The 22,999-nt window shown below is 36.0% G+C and overlaps 7 protein-coding genes across 14 annotated transcripts; 5 read left to right on the top strand and 2 right to left on the bottom strand.

The window, feature by feature from the left end:
• Positions 1–1,001: 1,001 nt before the first annotated feature.
• Positions 1,002–4,198, bottom strand: LOC105277918 (DNA-directed RNA polymerase I subunit RPA1). The gene is made up of 3 exons (XM_026975206.1): positions 3,945–4,198; positions 3,496–3,697; positions 1,002–3,385 (listed from the first exon to the last, which is right to left on the bottom strand). The coding sequence occupies exons 2-3, from the start codon at positions 3,674–3,676 to the stop codon at positions 1,002–1,004; spliced, it is 2,565 nt and encodes an 854-aa protein (XP_026831007.1). The 5' UTR covers positions 3,677–3,697; positions 3,945–4,198.
• A 391-nt stretch (positions 4,199–4,589) lies between these two features.
• Positions 4,590–6,684, top strand: LOC105277772 (probable tRNA(His) guanylyltransferase). Its single transcript, XM_011336384.3, has 3 exons — positions 4,590–4,944; positions 5,340–5,584; positions 5,917–6,684. The coding sequence occupies exons 1-3, from the start codon at positions 4,590–4,592 to the stop codon at positions 6,370–6,372; spliced, it is 1,056 nt and encodes a 351-aa protein (XP_011334686.1). The 3' UTR covers positions 6,373–6,684.
• Positions 6,685–6,838: 154 nt separating this feature from the next.
• On the bottom strand, positions 6,839–9,047 carry LOC105277773 (V-type proton ATPase subunit d). The gene is made up of 6 exons (XM_011336385.3): positions 8,810–9,047; positions 8,225–8,575; positions 7,975–8,132; positions 7,728–7,904; positions 7,546–7,623; positions 6,839–7,442 (listed from the first exon to the last, which is right to left on the bottom strand). Exons 1-6 carry the CDS (start codon positions 8,928–8,930, stop codon positions 7,281–7,283), a joined length of 1,047 nt encoding a protein of 348 aa, XP_011334687.1. The 5' UTR covers positions 8,931–9,047; the 3' UTR covers positions 6,839–7,280.
• A 492-nt stretch (positions 9,048–9,539) lies between these two features.
• On the top strand, positions 9,540–12,032 carry LOC105277774 (tubulin-specific chaperone C). 3 transcript variants are annotated; one of them, XM_011336386.2, is made up of 3 exons: positions 9,540–9,798; positions 10,227–10,474; positions 10,586–12,032. In XM_011336386.2, exon 3 carries the CDS (start codon positions 10,730–10,732, stop codon positions 11,759–11,761), a length of 1,032 nt encoding a protein of 343 aa, XP_011334688.1. In that variant the 5' UTR covers positions 9,540–9,798; positions 10,227–10,474; positions 10,586–10,729; the 3' UTR covers positions 11,762–12,032. The 3 variants fall into 3 exon arrangements, with proteins under 3 accessions (XP_011334688.1, XP_011334689.1, XP_011334690.1); XM_011336387.2 differs by lacking the exon at positions 9,540–9,798 and adding an exon at positions 9,855–10,032; XM_011336388.2 differs by lacking the exon at positions 9,540–9,798 and adding an exon at positions 9,855–10,061.
• Positions 12,033–12,261: 229 nt separating this feature from the next.
• LOC105277776 (charged multivesicular body protein 2a) lies at positions 12,262–14,306 on the top strand. 3 transcript variants are annotated; one of them, XM_011336390.3, is made up of 5 exons: positions 12,262–12,417; positions 12,945–13,122; positions 13,192–13,367; positions 13,539–13,673; positions 13,790–13,994. In XM_011336390.3, exons 2-5 carry the CDS (start codon positions 12,955–12,957, stop codon positions 13,992–13,994), a joined length of 684 nt encoding a protein of 227 aa, XP_011334692.1. In that variant the 5' UTR covers positions 12,262–12,417; positions 12,945–12,954. The 3 variants fall into 3 exon arrangements, with proteins under 3 accessions (XP_011334692.1, XP_011334693.1, XP_026824172.1); XM_011336391.2 differs by lacking the exon at positions 12,262–12,417 and adding an exon at positions 12,435–12,772; XM_026968371.1 differs by lacking the exon at positions 12,262–12,417 and having other exon boundaries at positions 12,955–13,122; positions 13,790–14,306.
• Positions 14,307–14,443: 137 nt separating this feature from the next.
• Positions 14,444–17,802, top strand: LOC105277775 (regulator of microtubule dynamics protein 1). Of its 2 annotated transcripts, none has more exons than XM_026968365.1 (6): positions 14,444–15,032; positions 15,296–15,514; positions 15,780–15,959; positions 16,244–16,458; positions 16,584–16,822; positions 17,125–17,802. In XM_026968365.1, exons 2-6 carry the CDS (start codon positions 15,327–15,329, stop codon positions 17,389–17,391), a joined length of 1,089 nt encoding a protein of 362 aa, XP_026824166.1. In that variant the 5' UTR covers positions 14,444–15,032; positions 15,296–15,326; the 3' UTR covers positions 17,392–17,802. The 2 variants fall into 2 exon arrangements, with proteins under 2 accessions (XP_026824166.1, XP_026824164.1); XM_026968363.1 differs by having other exon boundaries at positions 14,444–15,217.
• Positions 17,803–18,946: 1,144 nt separating this feature from the next.
• LOC105277778 (lysocardiolipin acyltransferase 1) lies at positions 18,947–22,478 on the top strand. Of its 3 annotated transcripts, none has more exons than XM_011336394.3 (5): positions 18,947–19,096; positions 19,413–19,601; positions 19,778–19,985; positions 20,069–20,635; positions 20,703–22,478. In XM_011336394.3, the coding sequence occupies exons 2-5, from the start codon at positions 19,434–19,436 to the stop codon at positions 20,867–20,869; spliced, it is 1,110 nt and encodes a 369-aa protein (XP_011334696.1). In that variant the 5' UTR covers positions 18,947–19,096; positions 19,413–19,433; the 3' UTR covers positions 20,870–22,478. The 3 variants fall into 3 exon arrangements, with proteins under 3 accessions (XP_011334696.1, XP_011334695.1, XP_011334697.1); XM_011336393.3 differs by having other exon boundaries at positions 18,968–19,120; XM_011336395.3 differs by having other exon boundaries at positions 18,971–19,109.
• Positions 22,479–22,999: the final 521 nt, after the last annotated feature.

Below are 22,999 nucleotides of genomic sequence, written 5' to 3'. Positions count from 1 at the left end.
TAATAAACTGACAGTATGCAATACCTTACTTAATAATAATTCGTGATTTTATATTTCAACTTATATTTAAACAACAGTATTTATATTTTGCAATTTTCCAAAATTATCGTGAACTGCATATTAAATAAATAAATAAAAAAAAGAATATAGCTACAACGCGCACAAAACATTGCCATAAAAGCAAATAAAAAATAATTTGCAAGAAATAAATAAGAAACCTCTGAAGATTCTCTGAAACGATCGTACGGACGATTTTGTCACGGGTAAAAATCTCTCTGTCAAAGCACTCGCGCTTGTGTGTACGTGCGTGTGTGTTTGTGTGTATGTATATGTGTTGCGTACTTGAAAATAAAAATGTTCACTGAATCCCATACGTTACGATAGTTATCCATGTCCGGACTAAGGGATGGTGCTCGTCCGTGGTCGTAGAGTAGCCGATAGAGAATACGAGCTTTTACGCGTGGCGGAGCGAGTCCACCGTCGTCCGACTGCTGCTCGAGGCCAGGCTTACGCGCGTACGCCCCGTTTTTTCACACGATATGTCCCCCAAGGTTAACGCTGGCGGTTGGCTAGCTGGGGCTAGGGCCGAAGCTGGAGCACACACGCGGCCACGATTGCGTCAAGCGCGAAAAAGTCTTGGCCTAGTCTTCCACCTTTTTTTTCTCCTCTCTACTTGCTGCTCAACGGGTCTATATAAAGTGGTCACGTCTCCGCGCGTGTTCCTCGCGTCAACGACCAGTCACCACTATCCTCGTGTCTCCGTGCTGCTTCACCGACGTGCTCGACGGAAACGAACTGGGGCAGGATCCGCTCGCCAGGACCGATGCGACCCAGGGAACAATGACTGCAACACAGCTGATACTTGTTTGATCGTCGTTTACGTCACGCCGTGCTCTTCTTTGCGGATAAGCTAGCGATCGTCGCGCCTATACATCCGCTCGTTACGCGTTCGGCTATATGGTCGCTCTGCCTGCCTCGGTTTTTCGGGCTTCTTTGTCCATTTAAAGTTGCTCCGCGCCACGAGATGTGGCTTTAATTTCGTCCGCCGCTGTGTCATCCGGTACCTTCGCGAGCGATTTTTGTACGTTCTCTCCGACTGTTCTGCAATCGGAGATGATCTCCTTGCGTTTCTTGTCGATTTCACGAGTTATCAAAATATCCTCCACGCCGAGAGTAAATCCCTCGTATTGGAGATACGCCTGGAACAGCTTTCCGAACACGCTTAGCATCTTGTTGCCGTACGTGCCTCCGTACAATTCGTAAACGCAATGGATGAAGCCGTAAGGGGTCGCGCCGTAGTGAGTTTTGTCGAGGACCCCGCACAATAACTCTCCGTGGCGAATTACGACTTCAGCTTCCGACATGGCGATTGGATCTTTAAATTCCGTTCCGCACTTCCAGCGTCGTGGCGCCTCCACTTGCCATTCCTTTACGCTGATCTTCGTCTTGGATACCAGATTAATTCGCGCAGTATTAGGGGGAATAACATTGATAATAATGGTCGATACGATTTGTTTGCCCGACCACAGTCGCTTCGGTTTGACGATAGCTGGCGGTAAAAAGATGATTTCGTCTTGCGACGTGGACAGTGCGGTGTAAACCAGCTGCATGTAGTCGATTTTTGAGAAGAAATTACCTCTGGTTGTCAGTCGCACTCCGGATATCATGTAATCTTGTATAAGGCCGCTTAATGGGGTCCCGTCTTTCGGGACGAGATACTGATTCGATACGTTAGCTATATTATACGCTTCGCTTCTCGCCATATCGTTCTGCGGGAAATGCGCATTCATCTCATCGCCGTCGAAGTCCGCGTTGTACGTTTTACAGTTCGCGTAATGAAGATGCAACGTCTTCTCTCCCTTGAGAACACGCGCCTTATGAGCCATGATACTCGGTTTGTGCAACGTCGGTTGCCTGTTCAATAGCAATATGTCGCCGTTCTGGAGATGCCGGTGTACCACTTTAATACCTACGTGGCACTCGCTGATCTTGTCGCTTATCGTTAACAAACGCTTCGCGACAGCCTCTCTCTTCGTACAATCGCTGCTGCTGATGGCTTGTACCGACCCATCCTCATTTTGCACCATGACCGCGCCAGGATAAACGTCGGGCCCGTTCAAGACCAATTGTCTCAACTCGACGACGTTCCACGGCGTTACAGTCGTAGGATACGTCAACTTGAGAGCGAAATCCTCGGGAATGCCGATCTCGTCGATGTTCAATTCAGGATCTGGAGTAATGACCGAACGTGCAGCAAAGTTCACTCTCTTGCCCATCATGTGCATCCGAATGATGCCGTCCTTCTTCTCGAGAATTTGTCTCAGGCCTTGACTGTTGACCGATTCCGCGGTTTTGTTCATATCGCAGTCCATCAGGTGATCCACGTTGGTCTGCAACGTCTGCCAAGCATTGTGCAACTTCTCCACGGCTGTCTGCCCCCTTATTTGTTCGAACACGAGTCGACCTTCTTGGGGCAAGTGTTCGGTGCCGCCATCCTGGATGGTTTGTATGATGTTCCTTAAGACGAGGCAATCCTGTATGATGCTCTTGTAAACTTGCGTTTGAGGATGCTCGATCATTTGTCCATCGACGAAGTTGATCGGGCGCACAACCGGCGGTAGGACGGGTATTACTTCGAAAAATAATACGTCAGTGGGATACTCGATGTCGACTAACTGCAAGCACGGCATAATTGCTTTGAGGAAATCCTTTTCGTTGTTCCATAATTGCCGCATATGTTCCTTAGACTGTTCAGGCATAATTATCATCGCCTCCACTTTGTGTATCACTTGATCGGAGAGCAACCTGCCGCCAATTCTTGCATTGTTTATCATTATCTTATTTTGTAGCATTGAGATTTGCGATAGACCCTTATGACAATTCATGCAAGTTTTATTACTTCTAAGAAACTGTTTGAGTATACTGTCGATATACGTGTGCCATTGAGTAATAATATTCTTCATATTGGCCTGCTTTCCATCACACTCCTGGAACATAGGTTGGCCGAATCTCATCCTGCCGAGGACGTTCTCCACATAAGTGTCAATTATTTCACGAACATACTCCGCTTGGTTTTCTTTATCTTTGGCATTCTTTGACTTCAGCTGCGACATCATGGATGATACTTCCTGATCTAAATGATCGATATCACTGAGCTGTCCTTCGTGAAGCAACTTCAATTTTGCAGACAACAACAGCTTAATGTGCACTGGTATTTGAAAAGTGAAACAATGTAAGCACGAAAGCTTGAGCAACGTGGACAACCCTTTGTGAAATAGTGGATTAACAACGGGTACTGGCAATTCTATATGTCCAAAATGACCTGGGCATCTCGAAGCGCTAAACGAACATGTACTGCAAGGTTCGGAATTATCCATCATTGGGCCTAGAATAAATTAAATGTTTTAAATGAGTGTTTGTAAGAATATCTCCTAATAATAAAATAAATCTTTTAAAAATATGCTAAAAATAAAATAATAGAATAAAATGTTTTACCTAAGGATGGATCATATAATCCACCTTTCAGTGGATGACCAAGTATATTAAATGACAACGGTGTCCTAATTTTCATTACACTTAAATTTCTTATGTCATTTGCAGTAAATACTGAGAACAATAGATAACTAACATTTTCATGTTTTGGTGTAACAAGTTGTTTATAGTATTTACCCATCATTTTGATATCTTTGTAGTTTGCCTGAAAGTGTAAAACTTATTAAGAAATAGCAGCATATTAATAATTTTGTATAGAATTTTCTACGCTCGAGAGAGAGAGAAGACGTAGGTCCGCGTGTCTTCTAAACTAAATATTTTAATTTAAACTAAATATTTAGATTATCAGAAATCAAAGTACTGAAAGACTTGAAATATGCGACACAATCATGCATATAAATATATTTCAATTCTCATGCACTATGTACATTAATATATCACAGTTTATTCACCTGTTTCACTGCGTGAATTATGTGTAATAAATATGAAAATTACAACATAGAGAACATGGATAGTACATCACTTGTTTTACTTTCTCATATATTAAACACGTGTTTTATCGCTCAAATATGTATTTTGTCAAAGAGTAAAACATAACCTAACAAGAATAACTACACCGGCAATACCTCACAAATACAAAACTCGCAACACCACGTGAAAGGCAGGAGAGAAATAAATGAGTGCGTTCAGAAAACACAGCCGTTGCGCAATCGTTGAGTGAGTTTTCTGAACGCAGTCGGAGCGAAAACTGAAAGAGTGAGTGAGAGAAAAGTTCAGATGACGATACTAGTATAGTAGCTGACTTCGGTCATGCACGCTCCATCTCGTGGACTCGTGGTACGTATATGTACATCAATTACGCTACTGTATACACGCGGTATTCAACAGCAGTCGGGATATTCGAGCTTTTAAAAATCTGTTGATGTTTGGTTGATATTTCACGTTGCTTCTATCTGCAGTGTTGGAGCGAATGGTGAATTGAAAACTGCAATTTGATTCGATTGACAGAATATTGAGTACTGATTTCAATATTCGATGAATATTGTCCGCATGTCACAACCTGAGAATCAGTGTCGTGTCTCCCGTAACGTGCACGAATGAGGAGCAGAGTTTTCCTGAATCTCATTAATTGGGGCAAGCAAGCGGCCTCGTACCGGCACATAAGCTTGACGACGATGGCGAAAAGCAAATTCGAATACGTGAAGGATTTCGAGCGGGATGACAACTGTTTGCCGAATTGTTGGATCGTGATCAGAATAGACGGCAGGAATTTCTCCAGGTTCTGTGAGACGCATCAGTTCGCCAAGCCGAACGATGTGGCTGCTCTCGAGCTGATGAATCGCGCCGCAATCACAGTTATGGAAGACTTCAAGGAAATCATATTGGGCTTCGGCCAGAGCGACGAGTACTCGTTTGTCTTCCGAAAGGACACGCTACTCTACAAGCGTAGAGGTAAGTGTGTATTACATTGTGCATGTACGCACATAACTCGATATCAATTTCATATAATATACAGTACTTGTTTATTATTTATTTACTGTAATTAAAGTTTAGTGAGTTCAGGAAGGAAATTATTTCATGTTTGATTATAAATGTATGATTTCCAACATTTATATCATATTCTTTATCTTATGTATCGTTTCTTGTGTCTGTAATGTATTTATGTAATTGCAATATTATTTCATTAATATTATGGTTTTTGTTCCTATATTACATCCTCTTTTCAAGATAAAATGCACAAATGCCAACAATTGAAATTTTACATGATTAGTTGTCGAAATATTGATTATGATTCTGTGGAAATAATACTTTTTCATTATTACGTATACACATATTATTTGTTTCAGCATGGAAATTATTATCAAATGTAAATTCATTGTTTGCTTCGGCATATGTTTATCATTGGCCACATTTATTACGAGGCAAAGAGTTATATTATCCACCTTCCTTTGATGCTCGTGTTATATTATATCCAACCGATAAGAATTTAAGGGATTACCTAGCTTGGCGACAGGCTGATGTACATGTCAACAACTTGTATAATACTTGTTTTTGGAATCTTGTTTTGAAAGGAAAATTAACTCCAAATCAGGTAAGCGCATTTACCATTGTATTCTGAAAAGCAAGAACTACATATGATATAAAAAGATATTATATAAAATGTTACATTTATATCATATAATTATATACACATTTTATGTAGCAATTAAATTTAATTACAGAATTAACTTATTATTAACTTTTTTTAAAGTTGAAATTAAAGATCAGGCCATTTATTGTTCAGTATATTTTAAAAGCAAACTTTAATAAAAATTTTGTTTAAGATTTATGTATACAAATAATACTTCAGAATAATTCATAAAAACATATAATTGAAAAAATATAATTTCGTGATTAAATATGAAAATATTGTATATATTCCAGGCCGAAGAAAAGCTTAGGGGTACTTTAGCATCGCATAAAAATGAGTTGCTGTTTCAAGAATTTGGTATAAATTACAATAATGAACCAGCAATGTTTAGAAAGGGCACAACGCTCATTCGCAAGTTGGTACCTGACGGCACAGGAAGGTTGAAATCCGCCGTGGTTCCTTTGGTGGATGATATTATTGGTGATCGGTTTTGGAAAGAAAATCCAGAAGTAATTGGTTTGAAAAGTTTAGCAACGTATCAACCAATTGTAGCAAATAGCATAAATAAAACAATGTCTGCACCCACACCTCCTTCACCCATCACGATAAAACATGGAAACAATGTTCCTTCATCTCTACAAGTAGTTAATGTGAACTCGATGAAAAATGAGGAAACGCATTCGAACAAAAACAGAGAAACCGACGGGGAGCGAATGCAGTGCGAGAGTGAACATATCTCTAAGAGATAAAAGTTTATACTTCCTTTTTTTACAATAAAACTGAATTGAAACTGTATTTATTTATATTTGATAGTAAAAGACATATATTTATATATATATGTATATATTATGAGACCTTACTTTGCCAAAAGAAAGTGCCGCTAATGAAAGAAAGAATAAAGATTTAATTTTAATTTAAATTTCTTTTCAAGTTTCGAGAAATATCTTGGAACATAAGAACTGTATTCGAGAAAAATATGTAAATATGCAAATAGATTACCAATAAATCTAGTGATAAATTTAAGGAAAGTGTACACAATAATAAATTATTTCTTATTACCAGAACTCTGTCCAAAAATTTGCGAAAAAGGTACACAGGCACACTATTATCAATATCAATATAAAGTAAATCTAGTAAAGAAGTAAATTGTTAAACACACGCGCGCGCGCGTGTATGTTTTTATATGCAATCAAAAATAATTGTTTATCACATTAAACATCTGGAATGCAATATATTTTTATTACTTTACAATATTCTTAAATTATAATTATACAGAATAATATGTGAGTAACTTACATTGAAGGTAGAATAAAATACGCTATGTACACAAATTTCGCTATACGGTTTAAACTTTCATAAAATGTATGACGATAACAATTCCAAGTAATAATTTTTTGATACATTGTGAATATTTGATGCTTACGTGATATATATATATTTCCATTTAATTCTTTAAAATTAATTTCTTATTTATATTATTTCTCAAAACAACTTCTAAAAACGTTCCTGATAACAATGAAAATAAAATTATGATTTTACATTATTTGCAATACTGCAGAAAAACTATGATTAACTATTTTAGCATTATGTATTATATATATTACTGTAGAATATGCAATAATCGGTATACACCATTGGTTTAATGTACCCAATTAATTTAAAATATAGGAATATAATTGTCTATTTTGGCGCGATGCTTCTGAGCGACGCATTCGGCAATCCAAACGATATTACGGCACTCCTGTTCCTTCAATTTCAGATAACTGTAGAATACCCCAAAGTGAAATTGTTGAAGGAACGCATGGACATTCAGACGGACCTATTATTATATATTAAAACAAAATACATATTTAATGTAGAGTATGTTACTAATGTTCATACGTTATAATAGTTTTTTTATTTATTACGAGTGTGTGTCGTACCTCGTGCTCGAAGAATTTATCTTCTAAAGTTTTGTCACCAGGATTATTGCCAGCTCCCTCAAATAAGGCGCTGTATTCCTATTTAAATATTGAAATTAAGCAAAATCGATCAAGAAGATTATGTGATACGTATTTCTATAATTAATAATTCTCTGATCGCATTTATTTAAAACTTTACTTACTGCATAATATTCTGCTACAGCCTTCACTTGTTCATAATCATCGGCTCTTGCTAGAGCTGCCAGTCCATCTGGATTCAAGCGTCCACAGCGTGGATACAATTTTGCACGATCATCTTTACCCAACTCGGTTCCAAACGAGTTAATCGTTATAATGATCGCTCTTCTATCTGCTTCAAACTACAAGTACGAGGATGGCGCTAAACAGTGTTATCATTTCTTGTTATTTCTATAAAATAAAATATCTTACAGCAAGTATTTCGCACATAGTGTCTGCAGTTGTACCACCAAGTTCTTTACAGAACTTGTAAAATGCTTCCAAGTAGGCCTTGTAAAGCGTATTTCTTATTATTTCAATATTCATTTCATCCAAGTCTTGCTCAGAAATGCAATCAACAAAGAAAGGCGCTACAACAGAATAGATCCATTGCAAGATTTAAGGAAATAATGATGATAATTATGTATCATTAAAAATATAGTTTCAATCAAGATCATCATACCCAAAGGTGTGTCTACCAATACAGCATTGTACAGTTCAGCAGGTGTTGCAGCAACATGAATCGCTTCCATTTGTTCAAAGCTGCCAAGTGGATGGCACTTTGGGATCAATTCTGAAATAGGTCTCTGATGCAATGTACCAGTGATCAGTAGAATGATATTGTCGATCATGTAGCTATAAGTGATGAAATCGAGGAATTGAGACAAAGGCTCAACGGAATGATTGCGCATATGCTGAAACTCTACGACCAGCTTCTCCCTCAGTTTGTCATCGATCACGCTGACAGAAAGTGGAGATGGTTCATTCGCCAAGAAACTGCCATAGTCTGTACCGGCCAAGTGCAGCTTCAGATCTAAATAAATAATCGATCGATAATCGAACAAAAAGAAGTGCACATGATTTGTTTTACGCAAGTATTAATTAAGCGTCATAGCTAACAGATTCGACAAATTTTCGATCTTATTTTCTGTGCTTATAAATCGTCTCAAAGTTACGTCTTTAAAACAATGATCGGTCGTAATGGCAAATAAATATGTTTAGACATGCACAGAGTAATTTAAGAGAGATAAATTTCTCCAGCAAGCACCTTCAAGCGTTTCACACTGAACGAGATTTAGGTAATCGCTCTGCTGCAGGATACCACACTTAAAACCGCGGCATAGACCTTCCAGGTAGCCGCCGTCGATGTTGAACATGCACCCTTTCATTTTTCTTGATCACGTTTGAGCGACAGATCCGTAACGTCAAACTAAACACGGGGTCTCACGACTCGCCCTTTTCTCTCACAAAATCATATGACTGCATATGACTGACGCGCGGAAACATACGAGTTTTCACGAGCACCAGATTCCTATCGATCAGCTGTTCGATTTTCGAGATTCTCGACCTCTTTGGGTGCCGTTGTGGTCGACAGACCAATCAAAGAGCCCGATGCTTTGGTGAATTGCAACATCCCTAGCGCGATGAGTGCTGTGATTGATGGTATGGTAATAAGCCTTTATTTACAAAAAACATAATAAATACGTCAATCTTCGAAATATTCGCTATTATTTTCTAATACTTTTCTCTATCTATCGGGTAGTTGACGAATTCTGTTCTCCCTCCCTCCCAAAAAAACATAATTTCTTTAAAAAAGAGCACCGAATTAATTTGCGTAATATTTTAGATCATTCTGTTCGACAAATGTTGCACGTTATATGCAAAATAATGGTATATTTACTGTTAGTATCATTATCGTATTCACGATTCATGTACATAAATGTATAAACATATGTCGTATTAATTATCTTTCACTTCCTTCGGAATTGTCTCGTGCCCCTCCCTTTCCATGATATTTAAGTCACGATCAGTCGCGATGTTGCGCGATGTCCATGTCTCGTTACGTGTCTCCTATGCCGCAGTATTGATGATTTCCATTTTAGGAAATCCTGCCGTTTATCCCTAGCATGATCACGAAACAGCCAAAATCGGGTTTCGTACAGACGCTCAAGAAGGGTGGCAAGGCATTACTTATATTTGAGGGCGCACTATTACTCGGATCGTACGGAATTTGGCGTTGTATGAATACCTCACAAGGTGAATTAATTGCCTATCTGCTTCCGTAGTAGTTGAGGTTATTCCGCTTCGCGATCTATGCATCTCGAATACAATTGTTCTCATGTACATCTTCGGTAACTCTAATCTCGTTAAATCTCATTTTTGTCGAGTTACGTCACGTTTTCTGCACCTGAAACTTCAGAAACTCGAGATACTAAACGCACATTCGAAATTCGACGAACGGGATCAAAATGAAGACTGACAAATACAGTTGTGAGAAATGTTTTTTAATTTCAGTTAACGTAAGAACTGTTGAATTCGCCTTTGTAAGAAATTAATAAGAATCGTCAAGACGTGTGTATCGTAACAAAATGATTTTCTTCATTTCAACAACGCTGTCTCAGTTTTGTTAATCTGCGATTGGATTAGTCTGTCAATTTGTTCAAATTCTAACCAAAGCACATTAGATTTCAGATATCGTATGCATCAACATTTCCCAAGCATATTGGAGACTTACTACGTTGTTGGGGAAACACTATCTGGCAACAATCAATTAAGGACATTCGATTACACCACCTGGTCAGAGGAACGCAATGAGCATTAGATCTTCATGGCAGCAGCATTCTTAAAAACTGTAATAGGGACAGCTATCGGTGGAGGTATAGGATATGTCCTCTTTCAAATGGTTACACCTGATGAAGAAGAACTTATAAAGGTAGTTTTTTTTTTAAATTATACAATTTTTCTATAAAATAAGCATTTCAGTTTTATTTTTAATATTACATGATTGTCATTTTTATAATACTATTTTTGGAAATTATTTCAGCATCTTCCACCACATTCATCAGAGAAACACGAGTTCTATAAATTGTACAAAAAGCAACCTAAAATATATATGAATCAGGAACATCTAAGGAGCTTAGAGACTCAAGACGGCACAAACATCGAAAAATAGCATTTGTACATCAGCATGGATCCCACGGAGCTCATAGAGGGCAGTTTGCCAGACCGTATCATAAAAAGGGATCGCGAACGGAAGAATGTCATTGAGAAACGAAGAGAGGAACGACAATCGCTCGCCGTAGAGTCCGAGCAAAGCGGTTACTTTAAGGAGACGTTTTATGCCTCGTGCAAGAAAATCAAGGACATGTTGGACGATGCGCCTAGCACCTCGTCCTCGGCCTTGCCAGGAATCTTCGAGAAGACCAACAAAGAGATCCAATTACTCAAGAACTATTTACTGCAATCCAAGATGTTTCTGAAGGTTTACGACATAAGGCGCGCCCAGGAGAATTTGCAGCTGCTGGAGAATCAAGCCTCCGAACTGGAGATGAAACTCTTGCCTAAAAAAAAGTTTGGATTTAAAAATCGTAGAATTTTAAAGAAACCGTCCGACAAGGGACACGACATCACGGACGGCCTCAAGGATCTCAAGATATCAGAAGGCATCGTGAACGTGAACGGCACGACCAAGCAGAACAAGTCGTCGAGCAAGTACGGAGACAGCGCTTGCATGCTCCTAGGCAAGATCGACGAGCAACTAATTTTAGACGCCGAGAATGTAAATAAGAATGACATCCTGCTGTCTGATCTAGTTCACTGTACTGTACGGATATACGGCACGCCCAGCACCCTGCATATGGTGAATCTGAAGAAGTGCACCGTATTAGTCGGACCAGTAACGTCCTCGGTTTTCGCGCACAATTGCGACGAATGCGTGTTCGCGTTCGCGTGTCAGCAGTTGCGACTACACTCGTCGACGGACTGTACCATTTACTTGCACGTCACTAGCAGGGCGATTATCGAAGATTGTACAAAGATCCGCGTGGCGCCCTACAACTGGTCCTACGAGGATCAGACGAGTCACTTTAATTTAGCCGGCCTCGACCCGAAGGTCAACAACTGGAACTGTATCGACGATTTTAATTGGCTGTCTAGCGAGAAACAATCGCCAAACTGGTCTATCCTCGAGCCAGAACTTCGAGTGAAAACGTGGGATTAAACGAGTATCAGCAGCTGTAACAGTTGGATTTTTTTTTTTAATCAGAAACCCAATTCTTCTTTCCCTATACGTCCAAGTGTTGATTCTTTCAGTAAATAAAATATCCATCTGTATGCTGTGCTTTTTCACGCAAGATGCAAATTGTGTGTTTTATATACTTACGGTATGTCGAATAAAATTACTCTTTGTGCAATACACGCAATTATATTTTATCTCGTATGTACATTAAATCTTTTCTTTTTTAATTCTAAATTAAATTAACATTAAATTCTAGAGAACGGTCTCCGGATGTTCTTTTATTCCTTTTTAATATTCATGTAATATTTATTATATGCCTGTTTGTAATATGTAAATAATATTTTAGGTATTTCACAATATAAGATAGCTTTATCTGTTATCAAAAAACAGAATTAATTTAATTAATTTCCATCAAATATTCTCTATTAAAAGAAATGAATTCTCGAATGTGCAGCGTGCATAGGACACGTGCGCATGCGCGCGAGTTATGCGTCATGCACTGGATGCTATACTACGTTCTCATCTGTCAAAACACCCAAACTACCGTTCGTGATGTCATTCTCGGCGTTGTCTGAAACTCTGTGAGGAGAATTGCTAGATAATCAGAAGGAGTATCCCGTTAACGGAAAAAATATTCGGTAAAATAAGATTTGTTATTCCGCGACGTACGCTCAGTTTCTAGCGGGTAACACGTCGTGAAATAATCGTGAATAGATAAACTAAAGATAAATAACATCTTTATCTTTACCCGTTTGCGGTAAAACATCAAAAGATATGGAACGGAAAATTGATCGCGGAACTTGATCTTGAACATCTCTCGTGATCGTGAATTTGATTTACGAACTATGCAGGCTGTTACGCAGTGTTGAGTTCTTTCGTATCTGAAATTCTAAAGAAAGTTGTATATATGTATGAAGTATGCGTGAATTAATCGATAGAATGTAGCGCAATTAATCCATCCAACAATACAGTAACAATTAATTTATAATCGGAGTGAGTGTGAATCGCTGTTTTAACATAATTTAAACTTTGACATGATTAAAGTGTCGTTTTAAGATTTTTTATTTTATTATTATTATTATTTCTGTTTATGTATTGTCCATTAATTAGGTCTGTGTGATCTAATACGATTTACGGGTAAATTTTATTGAATAACTTGTCACAGTTCCGAAATCATGGAGTGGTTATTTGGCAAACGCATCACTCCCGAGGAGATGCTCAGGAAGAATCAAAGAGCATTGAACAAGGCGATGCGGGATCTGGACAGGGAAAGAGTGCGAATGGAGCAACAGGAAAAGAAAATTATAGCTGACATAAAAAAGCTCGCAAAAGATGGACAAATGGTAACCTAACCTTTATTCCACTGTCATTTAATTTAGAATAAATCGTTATTCCTCTTTGTCAAATTACAGGATGCTGTCAAAATCATGGCAAAAGATTTGGTCAGGACAAGGCGTTACATAAAGAAATTTATGCTAATGAAGGCGAATATTCAGGCAGTATCTTTAAAAATACAGACTCTCCGTTCTCAGAATACTATGGCACAAGCTATGAAGGGAGTAACAAAAGCGATGCAAAATATGAACAAGTGGGTACAACATGATTTACTAATCTGCATTTAATGCCAAGTAGTATCTCGTTAAATCACATTTATTGATATAACGTATATTTATTGAAACGTACAAAGCACATAGTCGACAGCTTAGTGCATCTTTATTATTAAATAATTAGATCCACACTTCTCATTTCTTTTTTGCAGACAATTAAATTTACCTCAGATACAAAAGATACTACAAGAATTTGAGAAGCAGTCAGAAATAATGGATATGAAGGAAGAAATAATGAATGATGCGATAGATGATGCGATGGAAGACGAAGGAGACGAGGAAGAAAGGTATTTGAAGTATTTTTATGTGCATATATAAATATCCTTTGTTAAAATACGAAGCGATTATTGCTGTCAATTTATTATTATTCTTGAAAATTGATACACCTCACTTATTCTTCCAGTGACGCTGTCGTCGCTCAGGTGTTGGACGAATTGGGTCTGCAATTGACGGATCAGCTGTCTGGACTACCACAGGCGTCTGGTTCGTTGAGCGTAGCTGGATCTAAGCAGCCAGTTGCCGCTGCAGCGGGTAACGAGGAAGGCAGCAATCTTGCGGACGCTGACGCGGATTTGCAAGCGAGACTTGAAAATTTGCGACGCGAGTGAACAGGGTTTGGACATATAGTTTAGAGAAATGTATTATACAGAAAATATAAGAAGAATCATCTTTATACTGTAAAGTGGCTTTAATACAGTCTTGTTAAGCAGTTCAGCCGTGCATTTAATGCGCGGCTCAAACTTAAAAGAATTCTTTCTGGGTGTAATTTTCTCGAACGGGCAGTCTTCGTATTTTGTATGAGCTTCAATTTTATAAACAGTCCTTTACGGAGACTGTCCTTTGTAAATGCCTAAGCTTCTGCTGCACTCTTCGTGTGTACTCTGCGAAATGACGCTGTATAATAAAGTAAATAGTGACAGTAATGATATATTTCTTATCTGTATGTAATGACGATTTTATCAGCAATGGGAAAATCATACGATTACGGATTTTGACTCTGAGATAGAGATAACTGCACAAATTAATTTTGTGCTCTTTTTTTCTTGAAAAAATTGAACCTTTTCTTTATTTTGAGAGGAGATTTATCAGCTGCCGGATAGACAGAGAAAAGTATTAAAAAATAATGGCGAACATTTCGAAGATTGGCATGTTTATTAACTTTTTGTACATTTAGGTCCAAATTCAGAAGCGTTGTAAGCGCGTTCCGAATATGTATTAGTCTCATTTCTTCAAAAAGAGCACCGCATTAATTTGCGCATCTAGCGGATAGTATACCGTTATAAGAATCGATTATGAATACCGCCCTGTACCGCCCTAAGTCGCGGTGAAATCGCGATACTCGGCACGAGAGGGCATGTCGGGAAGCGCGAGGTTATGGTACGAACAAGTAGCAATTTCGAGAAATTAATCAAAACTCGAAGTAACGGTTAAAGAGAAAGGAGTAGTCGCGCCAGAGGAAGGAGGAATGACAATCGCATTGTTCGTGTCAATCCGTGGCAATTGCCTCTTAAGTCGTATGCGTACCGCTGGACTTTCGTAAAAAAACAACACGTGACATTGAAGTGGTGTCGACGTGATAAATTACTCGGCGATTAATTAATCTACGAGATCCTCTGGTGGACACTCCGTGACGAAAAGGATGCCAAGCAAGTAGAATTCCAACTTTGTTTCAATGATCCCTGATGACGTTCGTCGAAACGCGATAAAACGACTGGAATATACGATGCACTTGGATAGATTGTGACGTCACTTGATAAACGCGGCAAATTCGTGCCCCCCGGGTCACAGTTCACGAAAATTCAGATATGTGCTGAGCAACGCGCATCTCAATGTCAGTGCGGAACGTTTGCGTGCCGGCCGCTTTCTAGATTTGCCAGACCCGATGTTAACTGTACCTCTTTGTCTTTAGATCGTACAAGTGGAAGTTCGCTTTGATCAAAATGAGTCAGCAATTACAGACGCATCTAATTGCCGCGGCGATCGGTGCAACGATCGGTGTTATAAGCGCAGCTAGTATCTTCATTTATCAGAAAGTTTTAGAGAAACAACAGCATGCAATGAAAACTGCTCATCTCGACGAGGTCGATCGTCGCCTCGCAGAGATTCAAGCAGAATTGGAAAGACTAAGGTAACTTATGTTATCTTGTTATTATTAATATTTTCTCTTGTTATTGATATATGTATAGAATGTTTTTAAAACGTCATTCTTTGCCAGGTTTTTTAGTAATTATATAATTAAAAATTATTTATTTATTTATTGGCCAAGATATAATTTCGTTACAAACATGTGCTATTAGGTGCAAAGTTTATACCGAACTTTTCGACTGACCCAAATATACGACATGTGTTTATATTAAAATAGATTGAACAGGTTTTTTATTTGTTTAACTTAGAGCCCAACAAAGTCAGCAAAGAAAAAAGAAACTTAATCGCAGACGTGAAAATGACACTACATATTCTACAAAGAACGACGACACTGATGTAGACGCTTTTTCGACAGCTACAGATATCGGGGACGATGAATTTTTTGATTGTTCCGATAGCGAAAATGGCATAAGCGACATTGAAAACAGGTCAGTTTATTGCTTGTATATCAGTCATGTAATTATTATGCTCTGATTTTAAATGCGATTTAATATCGCAAAGATAATCTTTTTACACATAATGATTATTTTTGATTTAATGTTTATAAGTCTTATTACAAATTTTGAAAAAATTATACATTATACCTGTATTATGTGTACGTGCATGAGTACCTTCGCTGCAAGAAGAGGACAGAATTCATAATTTTTCGATTTTCTGTCTTACAAAACTTCTGATTGAAAAGAAGGAAGAGATTATATGTTTAGTGATTCAGGGCAACTGAAGCCACCCGCCTTGGATTAGACCTTTCCATCTTCGATGTGCACTATCATCAGGAGGGACATGAAGAGAATGATCATTTTGAATTACATAATCTTGCGGGCACTTATCCAGATAATGTAGATATAGTATGGAGATATGCCAGAATATGTTATAAATATTCAAATTGCATCGCTGATCCAAATGTAAGAAAAGATATTATCCTTGCAGGTATATAATTAAATTTATTATTATTTTATACTTATTATTTTATATTTATTATTATTTCTTAATCTAATATATGTATACCTCACGTATTGTATTTATATGGAATAATTGCAATGTAATTTTTTCAGGAATTAATGCTTCCGAAAAGCTTCTTATTATACCCAACGCAGATCTACACAAATGGTGCGCCATACTCATAGGTGTATATAGTGACTTTTTACCAATTGCAGAGAAAATACAGAACGGTTATCGTTTTAAGGAGCATGTAATAAACGCCTTGGAAATTGATCCAAATGATGCTGATTTACATCATCTGCTCGGCAGATTCAGATATGAAGTAGCTAATTTAGGTTGGATAGAGAGGAAGGTACTTAATCCCCCTGAAAGTTTAACATAATGTCAGATATAGAAACGTCATATCAAGCACACCTTAAAATTGTAAATTTTTTATAAATTTAAACCGATCTCTCTCTTTCTCGCATAAAAAGTCGAGATATTCATAAGTTTAAATTATATGAAAATATATATTAGAAAATTGAAGCGAAAAATAATTTTTGCTTTTGCTAAGAAAAGATATTGGGTTGGAATTCGTCGAGAAATGCACAGTTTAAGCGAGTACTTAATCCTATATGTAATAAAATCTTGTATCCATTTTCTTTTTCGTTCTAGGTTGCCGCAACATTATTCTCAGAACCTCCAAGTGCCTCGTACGAAGATGCAATCGAAAGCTTCCAAAGCGCAGAAAAATTTTCAACCGAAGCGAATCTAGAGAATCAATTGTTCCTTAGCAAATGTTATATAGCACTGAGCAAGTATGAGCTGGCTTGCGATTGGCTAGAAAAGATTTGTGATTCATCAGTTATAAATAAAAACGATGAAAAGATACAGAACGACGCACGTCAGCTTTTCAATAAATATTCTGGATATCGTCTGTAACAGTGAAGGAAACGGGAAAATGTAATAGATTCACGATTCACTAAAATATGAGCAAAAATATAATAGATCCGGATATATTCATTCCATAAAGATTTTAATTCTGTGACGTAAATATAATTTGTAATTTCACGGGGAGAGCAAATATAAGCATAAGCCATTTTAATGATACATATAAAAATATATAACAATTTTATCATGAATAAACTTTTATATAAAATTAAGTATGTGTAAAAATAACTACTATTGTTTTGTAATAAAAAATATAAAGTATTACAAAATTGGGAGAAATTGGTTTGTGACTATGTATGCAACGGTAATATATTACAAAATTACATTTTAAACTGTAATTTTATTGTATAAATGTCGGTACGGGGCCTATTGTGCTTTATTATATTCTTTTATTATACAAAACTGTAAATTAATTATATTATAATATATAATTAAATATAAAAAATATACAATTAATATATAATGCATTTCATTGTTTTTATTGTCCACTTGTCTTGATAATGCAATACAAAATAAATAAAAGCTAAGAGTGTATTATTAAATTATTTTACATATTTTAACATTTCCAATATAATAGGAATTTGTAAATCTTTTTAATTTTCCTGTGGCACTGAATTCCTTTCTATTTTTTTTCTTTTTTTTATCATAGAAAAATGGAATGGTTTCAAGCAAAGAAAGTAATTCTAAAGAATTTTATACACACATATTGTGTAGTACAACTAAAAAAAAGTTATATTTAAATCAATAAAGTCAAAATAATGGAGACACAAAGTTATTCAATCCATGAGTATAATACATGATACTGAGCTTATGATTATCGATTTATAAATATAATAATTTGTAAATTAGATTTATATATTGTATTGAGTATTGCTTAAAATGTAAACAGTAACCAGTAGGATAACGTTCAATATCAATGACGTGTTTGTGCTCAAAATCAACTTGTTTACAAGAAAGTTAAAGTCAAAATGTCAATAACGGTCGATCCAAGAAAATACAATCGATTCTGTTGTCCTGCGTTTGACCCATAATGACATATACGACCAAAACTAGAGCTGACACTCGGAAAACTAAGGCCATGCTATAATTAAGAACCACCGAAATGAAGATAAATTGATGTATATATATATACATAAAATTATATGTTAGCTTGAATTAATTACATTTTAAATAATCATCTTTGAAATATTTCCCGAATATATAAATGAATTTTATATTTAGATTCTAACAATTTAACATATTGCATATCTTTTTTTAACGTATATATTTTACGTATATTTCTTTTTTCAATATGCAATAAAAATATAATTTCATTTAACTACACTTTGTGCATGAGTGTATACAAAATATACATGTACGAGACATATTCAAAAATTACCCGGATTAGTTCCATGACTCTAGCTGCTGATATGAATATAATAAATTTATTTATTTTTAAAAATCACTTATATTAAGCTAAATCAAATATTATAATTTTGATTTAATATTTTCTACCACTATGCATATTAATCTTTTTATTCCGATCATAGAGCTGTCTCCTGCGCTCAACAGATCAATAATGGTCCGACACAGCATCCTCCAACCCAGTAGTACGGAGAGATTGGATGGCGAATGAGGGTGAAAGGAGTGGCTGGGGAGAAGCCCCTCTAACAAAACCGGGAGGAAGCCAGTGAAGACAGTGTTTCACAAGGAAACAGTTAAGATCTAATGTCCGTTAAAGGTGCTTCTGTTGCACGATGCACGATGTGATAACGAGTTTTGAAAACATGATTTCTGAAAGTTTTTAATCTCTTACAATTTAGTCCAGTAGCGTAAACAATTAATTAAAATTTTCTTATGTCTTTATGTGTCAGATGTGAAATGTTTATTTATCAAGTTATCGTGAAGTTGCGTTAAAACAATTGTCTTCATAGAAGGAACGTTCTAAGCATGAAGACAAATCTTATACACCATGTTGATCGCGACTCCGTCAAAAGTTTTATATTCAGATCGAGATTCCGTGTTATTTTCAGATATCCATCCCTTAGAGTGTAATGCATAGATTTGTACGTGGTATATTATACTGTGCTCTGTGGTATGGTAGTATAGTAGCAGGCTTTTTATTTATCGCCTGTCCGCTTTTACCGCTATTATTAATCAGTCCATCAAAATTCCGAAAATGCGGAGATCTATTATTTTCGTGCTGGGAACTCTATCCTACCGTGAGTATCATATAAATCTATTAGTGCTATAAATCATAATATAATCATTATAAGAATGCATTATTATTTTAATTATATAAATAATGGTAAACATTATTGTTATAATATGAGTATTATTTTCGATCATCATAGAATTAAAAATAACGTAATTATAAAATTTACAAAACATATTTTAGGCCCTGTTGAACGCGTTGGGTGTGAAAATCTATGTATCTGGTGATCATATATCGCCCCATGAATCGGCCGTGCTTATAATGAATCACAGGACAAGGGTAGATTGGAATTTTCTATGGGCAGCAATGTATCAAGCGTGCATGCCCAGTGTAGCCTGTCACAAATTAAAATTCATTTTAAAGGATCCTATACGACACATTCCCGGTCCAGGTAACATTCTTTAATAATTTCTTCTCTTATTTACGCTTACAAAACTCCGAATTCTTTAATCGCCTTGCGTGCGTCCGCAATAGGATGGATAATGCAAATGAATGGCTTCCTTTACATAACACGACGCTGGGAGGAAGATCGAGGCCGATTATCACGTACTCTCGATTATTTGGTTGCGTTGGATAATCGTACGCAATTGTTGATATTTCCGGAGGGCACTGATTTAACGGAGAGCAGTAAGGAAAAGTCGGACAGATACGCCATGCAACATCATTTACCACTGTATACTTATACCCTACATCCGAAAACGACGGGCTTCGCTTATTTGGTGCAACATCTTCAACGCGCGAGTTTCCTGGATGCTGTGTATGATTTAACGATAGCGTATCCAGACTACATACCCCAATCCGAAACCGACTTAATTAAGGGAAAATTCCCGGACGAAGTACATTTCCACATAAAGCGGATATCGTTTGCGGATATACCAGCGCACGATTTGACTTTACGGAAGTGGCTGGAGAACAGATGGTCTGACAAGGAGGTAATATTAAAGCAATTCTACGAGCGCAAAGCGTTCTCCGCTGAGATTTGGCCGATGGCAAAAATACTACCGCTGCGAATCGCGTTTGGATTCTGGAGTATATTGACAGGTATGTTCTAAATGTAATACCGCGTTTGCGGTAAAATTATAATTTAATAAAATAAGTTCCTTTTCAGGGATAACGGTATTCTCACTCATTGTCTCTCCGATCTTCCAATTATGGGCTTTGTTTAATGCAATATTGTTTATCGGGTTGTCGATTTTTAATACTAGTTTCAGTCAACTTGAGATGGGTTGGTATTGGCGATGGAAGAGTCCTTCTCGAATTAAACGAAGTAGTTAGTCTCGAGGACATATTTTTTTAAGTTTGTTAGGAAAGTTTTTCCGAAATTGTAGTTCTTTGTCTCTGTGATAACGTACTGTATATAAAACCGTGAAACTAGAAGAAAGATATAATTTTAAAAGCCTTGTGCAATATTCACGTTTCAATGTAGTTGTAATATATTGCACTGTTATATTTCTTTACATTTATGATATGTCTTGATGTCTGATAGAGTGTTCAAAAATGCAATAATAGGTCTAGGTCCTACGAATATATAATTTTGTGGTAGTAAAAGATCTCTTACAGTATTAATACAAAACATTTGAGTATTACGATTTTGTAATAATAAGTTTCGAATAACAGATAATGATATATGTATAATATATCGGTATATAGAGAGAACTGTTATTAAACTTAGTTTAACTTTTAATTCGTGTGTTGTAAATAATCGCATATTTATCATAGCATTCTTCTTAAGAAAAGTTGTATAAGAAATTCTCTCTAATTATGAAATGATTTAAATATGTCAAACTAAAAGCATATTTTTAAGAGAATTATTAGACGCGTGCAAAAGTTTTAGTCATTTTTTGCATATTTTCACATTAGATATATAATATATGCAACACAACTCCGTCATCAAAATACTTGTCCTCGTTTTTTACGATTTTCTGCCATCTCTCAGGTAAATTTCAGATTCCTTTGCAAAAAAGTGTTTTCGTATCTCAGCCACATCTCGAAAGTACTTTCCAATTAAAAAGTACTGCAGTAATTGGAATAAGTTAATTGTAATTCGAAAACGCTCCAAGTTCAATGAACACGCTGCATGCGGAATTCAACTCAAGTCCAAAATAGTTTGCTGAACACCAAAAGCATAAATAACTTTTCATTGCTCATTGCGTTCACTATTGTTTTGCGAAGTTATGTTTATCGTTAAATCATGACATATGTCGTTTTACAAACTTTATCAAATCTTCAAAAAATGTAAAAAAGAGAGAATTTATTAGAAGTTTAAATAATTATATTAAAATGCTGAAAAAAAACTAAAACTTTTATACATGCACATAAATATAGCTCATATAATTATCTGTATTTGTAAAACACATAGTGTGTATAAACTTTGTAAACCACGTTGTGTACCAGCTTCTTAAAACTTGTGTTTTTAAGAAGATAATAACAGTTTGAACTAGTTCTTATTACAGTAAATTTTCGATAAATGTTGATATATACATGAATGGAATATTGATAAACATATTGATTTAAGATGATATTAACTACAGTTTTCTATAAATTTTCCGTAATAATAAAAAGACAAAAAAATAAATTTCTTCGTGCATTTTGTAATCGTTTTTTCTATGTAATTTCTGTATCAGTATTTAGGAGCTATATTGTGTGTCACTGATCACTATATGTACCTCTTATTACTTTTTGAATTATATGTTATTACACAAGATCTAGAATGCAGATTTTGCAAATATTTAATAATGTAAAACAATTATGAGCGCAGTGTAGAATTGTGCAAATTTATATAGTTTATAGTAGAAATATGTACATATATGTTAGGAAATACTTTTTTTTTTAGACTTTGTGATAAAAAATATAGATTACCTATTAAATGATTTCGAACAAAAAAGTGAATTCATGTGCCAAAGAAATATATAAATAGTTAGGATAGTTTTATAACAGTTTCCTTAATATAAGTATAATTGTAGAGAGAAAGTCTTTCTCCCTCCCTCCTTCCTATTTCCTCTTCCTTTCCCTGCGTGTGCGTGCTTATGTGTGTGTACATAGTGTATAGGTAGAGACAGAAAGACAAAGAGAATACTTTCTTCACATAATTAGTACCTGGAATAGTACTTAATCAAATCAAAATTGTTCTTTTTATATAGCTTTAAAACAAATATTATAAATTGATCATGTCGAATATAATCTATCTTATATTTGTGTATGTGTGTTTTATGAAATCGCAATTGTTCCGATTTAATTATATAATAACATGTTGTGTAATAATGTAAAATGTGAATAATCTTAAAAACTATTACATATATTGTATCAGCACGAAATATTCCACGTAAAAATAAAGAAAAGTCTATGTGCGATATTTAGTTTGTCCTTATATGAAGATCGTTTTAAATATAGTCTCCAGATACTAAT

The sequence above is a fragment of the Ooceraea biroi genome, chromosome 1 (assembly GCF_003672135.1).
Source record: "Ooceraea biroi isolate clonal line C1 chromosome 1, Obir_v5.4, whole genome shotgun sequence".
In the NCBI taxonomy this organism is placed as follows: domain Eukaryota; kingdom Metazoa; phylum Arthropoda; class Insecta; order Hymenoptera; family Formicidae; genus Ooceraea; species Ooceraea biroi.
This window is presented reverse-complemented; position numbering and strand designations above follow the sequence as displayed.